The 10000-nt window shown below is 46.6% G+C and overlaps 1 protein-coding gene across 1 annotated transcript in view; it reads right to left on the bottom strand.

Moving 5' to 3' along the window:
• Positions 1-6: 6 nt before the first annotated feature.
• mylkb (myosin light chain kinase b) overlaps positions 7-10000 on the bottom strand; it is a gene marked incomplete at its 5' end in the record, with an annotated part of 25902 nt that continues 15908 nt past the window's right edge. The window contains 11 exons of the mRNA XM_079358004.1: positions 7-2989; positions 3071-3183; positions 3301-3429; positions 3567-3657; positions 4192-4315; positions 4418-4570; positions 4659-4782; positions 6714-6931; positions 7554-7757; positions 7839-7929; positions 8180-8212. Coding sequence (XP_079214130.1) covers positions 2852-2989; positions 3071-3183; positions 3301-3429; positions 3567-3657; positions 4192-4315; positions 4418-4570; positions 4659-4782; positions 6714-6931; positions 7554-7757; positions 7839-7929; positions 8180-8212 — 1418 coding nt within the window. The 3' untranslated portion in view covers positions 7-2851. The remainder of the gene's footprint in view (positions 2990-3070; positions 3184-3300; positions 3430-3566; positions 3658-4191; positions 4316-4417; positions 4571-4658; positions 4783-6713; positions 6932-7553; positions 7758-7838; positions 7930-8179; positions 8213-10000) is intronic.

The raw sequence follows: 10000 nt of genomic DNA, 5'->3' as shown, positions 1-10000 counted from the left end.
AGCCGGTTGTTTTTGTGATAGGTTTATTGTTTGAGTGAGTAAGTACAGTCAAAGTGTGTGAACACGTTCCTCTGCAGCTCGACACACACACACACACACACACACACACACACACACACACACATATCAAAACATCTGAAACACGCCACAGTGAGTCAGGTGACAGGAAGTGCTGGCTCTATGATCACATATCAGAAAACTGTGCTTAAATAAAACCTTCTGAAAAATAAACACACACACGGAGCGATCGGCAGATGCAGGTCAGGAACACACACACACACACACACACACACACACACACACACACACACACACACACGTGACGTCTCTTTGGTTTAAATGATGTCAAGCACAAACAAACAGCTGGAATGTGACCACAACAACACGTTTAAAGGTTGGGACGTCAGCGACACGTTCACGCAGCAGAGACGCTTCAAAGTGAGAAAAGAAACAACACGACCCCGTGGAGCTTTAAGGCTAACAGTTTAAGGCACAGGTGAGGTTGGGGGCGGGGCTTATGGAGGACTGGATGGTCAAACTGGTGGTCTAAAGATAAGAAACAGAAGGATGGATCGCCTTTAGAGTCGCCCTTCCAGACATTCACAGAGTCCGCTCACATTATTATTCAGGTCATCATGACACGAGTCATTTACGAGTCAGCGCTCTGTGAGTCAGCGCTCTGCGAGTCAGCGCTCTGTGAGTCAGCGCTCTACGAGTCAGCAGTCTGTGAGTCAGCGCTCTACGAGTCAGCAGTCTGTGAGTCAGCGCTCTACGAGTCAGCGCTCTGCGAGTCAGCGCTCTGTGAGTCAGCGCTCTGTGAGTCAGCGCTCTGCGAGTCAGCGCTCTACGAGTCAGCGCTCTGCGAGTCAGCAGTCTGTGAGTCAGCACTCTGTGAGTCAGCGCTCTGCGAGTCAGCGCTCTGCGAGTCAGCGCTCTACGAGTCAGCAGTCTGTGAGACAGCACTCTGCGAGTCAGCGCTCTACAAGTCAGCACTCTGCGAGTCAGCACTCTGTGAGTCAACACTCTGCAAGTCAACACTCTACGAGTCAGCACTCTGCAAGTCAACACTCTACGAGTCAGCAGTCTGCGAGTTAGTGCTCTGACCCCCCAAAGAGTCAGAGTCCACAGGGTTGAGCAAAGTTCCAAATTTAGTCTCAGCTCTGAATCAAGTCACCAAACCTAGAGTTAAGTCTCATGTCCCCTACACTCGAGTCACCAAACCTAGAGTTAAGTCTCGTGTCCCCTACACTCGAGTCACCAAACCTAGAGTTAAGTCTCATGTCCCCTACACTCGAGTCACCAAACCTAGAGTTGAGTCTCATGTCCCCTACACTCGAGTCACCAAACCTAGAGTTAAGTCTCATGTCCCCTACACTCGAGTCACCAAACCTAGAGTTGAGTCTCATGTCCCCTACACTCGAGTCACCAAACCTAGAGTTAAGTCTCATGTCCCCTACACTCGAGTCACCAAACCTAGAGCTGAGTCTCATGTCCCCTACACTCGAGTCACCAAACCTAGAGTTAAGTCTCATGTCCCCTACACTCGAGTCACCAAACCTAGAGTTGAGTCTCATGTCCCCTACACTCGAGTCACCAAACCTAGAGTTGAGTCTCATGTCCCCTACACTCGAGTCACCAAACCTAGAGTTGAGTCTTGTGTCCCCTACACTCGAGTCACCAAACCTAGAGCTGAGTCTTGTGTCCCCTACACTCGAGTCACCAAACCTAGAGTTGAGTCTCATGTCCCCTACACTCGAGTCACCAAACCTAGAGCTGAGTCTTGTGTCCCCTACACTCGAGTCACCAAACCTAGAGTTGAGTCTCATGTCCCCTACACTCGAGTCACCAAACCTAGAGTTGAGTCTCATGTCCCCTACACTCGAGTCACCAAACCTAGAGTTAAGTCTCATGTCCCCTACACTCGAGTCACCAAACCTAGAGTTAAGTCTCATGTCCCCTACACTCGAGTCACCAAACCTAGAGTTAAGTCTCATGTCCCCTACACTCGAGTCACCAAACCGAGGGTCCCAGTTGGAATCTCTGGTCCCCAGTGCTCGAGTCCCACTCGAGTCACCAAAGAAGAAGTCAGAGTCTGAGTCCAGTCCTAACTGTCTGAGCTCCAGATGTTTCAGCTGCTTGAACTCTCTTCATGGTCATACTGAACCTCTGAGGGGGCGTCGTCTTTTTTATTCATGATGATTCATTATCGTGTTGTAGTGACGTGTTTAACGATCAGAGAAGCCGCCTCCCACAGACGTAGTGTGACCTCCAGTCGCTGGTTATTCTGCAGTACTGCAGAATCAGGAGACCGGACACCTGGACCCCCACAGGGAGCCGCTGACACTCACACAGGACCCGGGTCATGAAGCCCTGAAATACAACAACTACAACTCCCATGATGCCTTGGTGATGGTGATTTCTTTTCTTCTTCTATCATAACCTTAAAAGATACACACGTAAAAACTACAGCTCCCATAATTCATAGTCTTAAATATGTGTAAAACCTGATTTATTTAGAATGAAAAGAAACATTTCAGTTCTGTATCTTTAATAGGGAAACCTGCTTAAAACCTGTGAGGGGCGGGGCTTCTGTTCGCCACAGGTGTCAGGTGGGCGGGGTTTATCACACGGCATGGTGCGGATTTAAATTCAAACATGCAGGAAGTAAAAAAAAAAAATGATAACGTGTGACAGGAAGTGGAGTTCGAGACACTTTGGTTTAAATCACGTGATATGTTTATGACATGCTCGCCACAAACCCCGCCCACCTGCTCCACCTGGAATAACATCTGATAATAAAGGGTCAGTTTTTCATGCTCCTCCTCTTCCTCCTGTGGGATACCACACTTCTTTACTCCTCCTCTTCCTCCTCCTCCTCCTCCTCTTCCTCTCCCGCCATCACCTCCACCAGCAGCTCGGCGGTGCAGGTCGCCTCCCCGAGACTGTTCACCGCCTTCACCATGTACTTGGCGTCATCGTCCCCTGAAACCTGCAGGAGGAGAAGCATGGACATCATCAGTAAAACCTTCTTGTATGACATCATCGCTGTAACCAGCAGGTGACCTCTGACCTCTGAAATGACCAGGCTGCAGTTTCCGTCCTCGTCGTAGTCGAGCTGAAAGTGTCGAGTCTCTTTGATTGGCTGTTCGTCTTTGTACCAGACGACCTCGGGGTCGGGGTAACCTGAGGACGGAAAGCAGGAGGATTAACCCGGGAGGGCCGACAGGTATATAACCAGGGCGTGATGTCATACATCCTGCCAGGGCGTGATGCGGTGTTGAACACCTGTCAGTCTCGTACCTTCGATCTTACAGTCGAAGCGGGCGGCGCTGCCCTCCACCACCTCCACGTCCTTAATGACGGAGCTGAACGTCGGCTTACACTCCGCTTTCTGCTCGAACTCCAAACACTCCAGGAACTGATTATCCTCTACACACACACACATAAACACACACGCACACACACATATATAAACACATGAACACACACACACACACGCACACACACATGAATAAACAAATCATTTCTCTCTCTCTCTCCGTCATCGTCACTTGCGTTGACCTGACCTTCGGTGGGCGAGCCCTTCTTGGCGCTGACCCCGGCCATCATGGCCATGGACGACAGTCTGCCGATGGCTCGCACTGCGTGCCCCGTTTTCTACCACAGAAGAAGAAACAGTGACGTGTCACAAAGGTAAGGAAAGGGCGGGACTTCTGATATCAGCTTTGTCAACAATAATAGAGGAGGAGACACTCGCCCGCCTCAGTGTTTGTTTACCTGTCACTTCCTCCTCAGGATGTTTGTTTACCTGTCACTTCCTCCTCAGTGTTTGTTTACCTGTCACTTCCTCCTCAGTGTTTGTTTACCTGTCACTTCCTCCTCAGGATGTTTGTTTACCTGTCACTTCCTCCTCAGGATGTTTGTTTACCTGTCACTTCCTCCTCAGTGTTTGTTTACCTGTCACTTCCACCTCAGGATGTTTGTTTACCTGTCACTTCCTCCTCAGTGTTTGTTTACCTGTCACTTCCTCCTCAGGATGTTTGTTTACCTGTCACTTCCTCCTCAGTGTTTGTTTACCTGTCACTTCCTCCTCAGTGTTTACCTGTCACTTCCTCCTCAGGATGTTTGTTTACCTGTCACTTCCTCCTCAGTGTTTGTTTACCTGTCACTTCCTCCTCAGTGTTTGTTTACCTGCCACTTCCTCCTCAGGATGTACTTCTTCATCCTCTCTTTGGACAGTTTCTTGGTCTTCATGGTGTTGGTGTCTTGCTTCAGCCAGGTGTGTTCGAAACACTGAGCACAGGTGAGACGAGTCCTGACACACACACACACACACACACACACACACACACACACACACACGGTGTAAGCTAACAGGAAGCTAACAGTTAGACCCCATGTTCAGTGGTTTTCGTACTTCATGTCTTTCTTCAGCAGGTTGGTGATGAAGTCTTTGGCCGTGTCCGAGATTTCATCAAACGCCTCGTCCTCAAAGTCCCAGGTGGCTGATGTCACGTTGGACAGAGTCTCGTTGTCGTTATCGCCCATGAATGGAGAAAGACCGCTCAGTCTGAGAGGACGACAAACACAAACTCATCCAGACTGGTCCAGACTGATCGGGACTACATGCTGCAGAGGACTCAGTCAGGGTTACTCACAGGATGTAACAGATGACTCCTATACTCCACATGTCTGTAGGATAACTGATGGCTTCATAGTTGATCACCTCAGGAGCCACAAACTCTGGAGTCCCAAACAAAACCTTCAGAGTGCCGGCACTCTCTGTTCAACGACACAAACAAACATTCATACATTCATTTCAGACAGCTGCTCACTTCCTCTGTGATCAGTCAGCCAATCAGGAAACCTGCTGTGTTGAAGCTTCTCTGACAACAATGCAGCAGCCAGTATGTCCTCCTACTAACTTTAGATTCTGCTCCTGAATGCTCTGGATTTGATTGGACCAGAGAAGGTAGGCGGGGCTTTGAAGGCCGTTTTGGACGCCCCTGGGTTTGCCAGATATGAGAGCAGTTATCAGGTGAACAGGTGTTGCAGCGATGGAAGCGGGCAGTGGAACTGCTTCAGATAGAAGTGATTGTACCCGAGCTAAAAAGCCTCTGCATGTTTCTAATAAGCTCCAGCAGCAGAAAGCTGCTCAAACTAGGATCAATGTTGGAGATGAAACATGGAGAGAGGTTAGAACGCAGAAAGCTTTACAGACCCATGCAGAGCTGGCTAAACACTGAAGCTACAGTGTCCACCACATGCAGAGCTGGATAAACAGTGAAGCTACAGTGTCCACCACATGCAGAGCTGGCTAAACACTGAAGCTACAGTGTCCACCACATGCAGAGCTGGATAAACAGTGAAGCTACAGTGTCCACCACATGCAGAGCTGGCTAAACACTGAAGCTACAGTGTGCACCACATGCAGAGCTGGCTAAACACTGAAGCTACAGTGTCCACCACATGCAGAGCTGGCTAAACACTGAAGCTACAGTGTCCACTACATGCAGAGCTGGCTAAACACTGAAGCTACAGTGTCCACCACATGCAGAGCTGGCTAAACACTGAAGCTACAGTGTCCACCACATGCAGAGCTGGCTAAACACTGAAGCTACAGTGTCTCTACATGCAGAGCTGGCTAAACACTGAAGCTACAGTGTCCACCACATGCAGAGCTGGATAAACAGTGAAGCTACAGTGTCCACCACATGCAGAGCTGGCTAAACACTGAAGCTACAGTGTCCACTACATGCAGAGCAGGCTAAACACTGAAGCTACAGTGTCCACCACATGCAGAGCTGGATAAACACTGAAGCTACAGTGTCCACCACATGCAGAGCTGGCTAAACACTGAAGCTACAGTGTCCACTACATGCAGAGCTGGCTAAACACTGAAACTACAGTGTCCACCACATGCAGAGCTGGCTAAACACTGAAGCTACAGTGTCTCTACATGCAGAGCTGGCTAAACACTGAAGCTACAGTGTCCACCACATGCAGAGCTGGATAAACAGTGAAGCTACAGTGTCCACCACATGCAGAGCTGGCTAAACACTGAAGCTACAGTGTCCACTACATGCAGAGCAGGCTAAACACTGAAGCTACAGTGTCCACCACATGCAGAGCTGGATAAACACTGAAGCTACAGTGTCCACCACATGCAGAGCTGGCTAAACACTGAAGCTACAGTGTCCACTACATGCAGAGCTGGCTAAACACTGAAGCTACAGTGTCCACCACATGCAGAGCTGGCTAAACACTGAAGCTACAGTGTCCACCACATGCAGAGCTGGCTAAACACTGAAGCTACAGTGTCTCTACATGCAGAGCTGGCTAAACACTGAAGCTACAGTGTCCACCACATGCAGAGCTGGCTAAACACTGAAGCTACAGTGTCCACCACATGCAGAGCTGGCTAAACACTGAAGCTGCAGTGTCCACCACATGCAGAGCTGGCTAAACACTGAAGCTACAGTGTCCACCACATGCAGAGCTGGCTAAACACTGAAGCTACAGTGTCCACCACATGCAGAGCTGGCTAAACACTGAAGCTACAGTGTCCACTACATGCAGAGCTGGCTAAACACTGAAGCTACAGTGTCCACTACACGCAGAGCTGGCTAAACACTGAAGCTACAGTGGATACCAGGTATGTGTTACCTGTTCCAGACTACACCCCCCCGATACACACACACACATAGACTCACCGAGTCGGCGGGCGAGTCCGAAGTCGATGAGTTTGATTTTGCTGCCCATCTTGTTGACACACATGATGTTTTCAGGTTTGAGGTCGAGGTGGACGATGCCCTGTTTGTGGATGAAGGCCACGCCGTCGATGATCTGCAGCATGTATTTGATCACTTCTCTCTCCGTCAGCTCAAAGTCCTCGTCAATGATGCGCTCAAACAGCTCGCCGCCCGAGATGCTGAACGCACACAGACAAACACACACACATACACACACACCGTTTTATGAGTTATACACACGTCTGATGTCGACTCAGTTATGATGCTGATTAAATCTCCTGATAAGAGTGGTGAGCTGCTTGGGGGCAGCACATGTGTCACCATTGTATCGAGGCTATAGTCTCCTGGGTTCGACCCCGGTCTGAGGCCCCTCCCACATGTCAGTCCCTTCTCTCCCCCTGACTTCATACACTATCCACTGTCTCTCAGGAAAGTTACATTCTTAGACAGTTCTGTATTTAGATGACAGCCTTTTGATAACTACCTGCATGCACACACATTCACCATAATGACTAAAACGCTGTAGTACACAGGACAGGCCAGGAGGTGGCAGTGTGACTCTGTAGTGAGTCAGTTGTGAGTTTTTATAGACCAGTTCTGCTCTCTCTCTGCAGCTGTAAGTTTGAAGATCATGTTTTTTTAAAAGCTTCTGTACTTTGTCACTCCAGCGCTCATCAGACTACCTGAGATTATATTCTTTTAAACACGTGGGGTCAATCAAGAAAGTATGAAGAATTGTCTCTGCTATGTTTGGTGTCGAAAAAACAAATCTGAACGTATCCACTGAACATCGTAACGTACATCTCGAGCACCATGACGATGTCCGACTTGCCCTCGAAGGCGTCGATACACTGCACCAGTTTGGGGTGATGGAGGCTGTTCATGATGCCGATCTCCTGCCGGACGTTCTCCTTCTCCTTCGCCGAGTACGCCTTGATGAACTTCCCCGCCCAAACCTTCTTTGTCGCTTTCTCCACCAGTTTGAACACCTGACCGAACTTCCCCCTGACGCACACACAAACACACATTTTAACCTTTGCGTGTAGAGTTGCATTGTGGAAAAGGTGTGGGTGGGCGGAGCCTTACGTTCCCAGCCTCTCCTCCACGTCATAGAGCTCCTTCACCTTCACGTCTGATCTGATGCTCACATCCCTGTAGTCCGGCTCCTTCTCCGAGTCTGAACACACACACACACACACACACACATACACACACACACACATACACACACACACACACACACAGTGTTAATTTTTTAACGTTACGTTGTTCTGTGGTTTTAAGTCTTAAGGGTTTGTGTGTGTGTATGTTTGTGCATGTGTGTGCGCATGTGTGAGTGTATGTGTGTCTTGTGTAAATGTGTTTGTGTGTGTGTATGTGTTAGTGTTAATGAGCTGATGCATGAGTGTAAATACAGGAAGTCGTACCGTCTTCTTCCTCCTCAGCTTCTTCCAGAGCATCTGTCAGACCAAACACAGTTAGTTCAGTTAGTCACGACACTGCAGCTTCAGGTTACGTTACGAAACTTAGGTTAGATACATTAGTCTAGTTAACTTATTCTAGTTAAGTTAGTCTAGTTAAGTTAGTCTAGCTTACTTAGTCTAGTTAAGTTAGTCTAGTTAAGTTAGTCTAGCTAACTTAGTCTAGTTAAGTTAGTCTAGTTAAGTTAGTCTAGTTAAGTTAGTCTAGCTAACTTAGTCTAGTTAAGTTAGTCTAGTTAAGTTAGTCTAGCTAACTTATTCTAGTTTAGTTACTCAGTCTAGCTAACTTAGTCTAGTTAACTAAGTCTATTTAAGTTAGTTTAGTTAAGTTAATCTAGTTAACTTAGTATAATTAAGTCAGTTTAGCTAACTTAGTCTAGTTAACTTAGTCTAGTTAACTTCGTCTAGTTAACTTAGTCTAGTTAACTTCGTCTAGCTAACTTAGTCAAGTTAACTTCGTCGAGCTAACTTAGTCTAGTTAACTTAGTTTAGTTAAGTTAGTCTAGTTAAGTTAGTTTAGTTAAGTCTGTCTAGCTAACTTAGTCTAGTTAAGTTAGTCTAGCTAACTTAGTCTAGTTTAGTTACGTCAGTCTAGCTAACTTAGTCTAGTTAAGTTAGCCTAGTTAACTTCGTCTAGCTTACTTAGTCTAGTTAACTTAGTTTAGCTAAGTTAGTCTAGTTAAGTTAGTTTAGTTAAGTCTGTCTAGCTAACTTAGTCTAGTTAACTTCGTTTAGTTAAGTTAGTCTAGTTAAGTTACCGTAAATTCCGGACTATAAGCCGCTACTTTTTTGTCATGTTTTCAACACTGCGGCTTTTACAAGGATGCGGCTTATTTATGGATTTTTGTCGGGGGACAATGAGCGTCTGCCGCAAAAACATTTGACCTTGTCACGTCGGACCTTAATATCAGTCATTTTGCGCTTCATGCACGCACCCTCATGATGGAAAACACACGGAGAAATGCATATGATGCAGCTTTCAAGTTAGCTTCTTGGCCGTCAAAGAAGCTAACAGAGCTGCTGCACGTTAAGATGACACTGACAGCGACAACAGAGACTGAGGAAGTGAGTAATGAAGTCATTCTGTGGCAGTGAATGGACGGACTTTTTCTTGTGAAATGTATTACTGTATTACGGTAATCTTTTTCACCAGCCGTGTTACAGACACTGTTCGAGGATTTCCAGTTAGTAGGCTTCGTATTTGCGGATGTTACCGGTAGCCTACGTAGTTAATTAAATGTTAAAACAATGTTTTTGTGTCACATCTTTCTGTGTAAATAGCTCTGTTACAACGTGGACACCTGCGGCTTATAATCAAGTGCAGCTTATATATGTACAAATACATTTATTTACTTATTTTTAGCCGGTGCGGCTTATATCCAGGTGCGCTCAATAGTCCGGAATTTACGGTAGTTTAGTTAAGTCTGTCTAGCTAACTTAGTCTAGTTAACTTAGTTTAGTTAACTTAGTCTAGTTAACTTCGTCTAGCTAACTTAGTCTAGTTAACTTAGTTTAGTTAAGTCTGTCTAGTTAACTTAGTCTAGTTAACTTAGTCTAGCTAACTTAGTCTAGTTAACTTAGTTTAGTTAAGTCTGTCTAGTTAACTTAGTCTAGTTAACTTAGTCTAGCTAACTTAGTCTAGTTAACTTAGTTTAGTTAAGTCTGTCTAGTTAACTTAGTTTAGTTAACTTCGTCTAGTTAACTTAGTTTAGTTAAGTCTGTCTAGTTAACTTAGTTTAGTTAACTTCGTCTAGTTAACTTAGTTTA

This window comes from Symphodus melops (assembly GCF_947650265.1).
Source record: "Symphodus melops genome assembly, chromosome: 12".
Classification (NCBI taxonomy): Eukaryota; Metazoa; Chordata; class Actinopteri; order Labriformes; family Labridae; genus Symphodus; species Symphodus melops.
The sequence above is the reverse complement of the archived record's forward strand: the minus strand, read 5'-3'. Positions and strand labels throughout refer to the sequence as shown.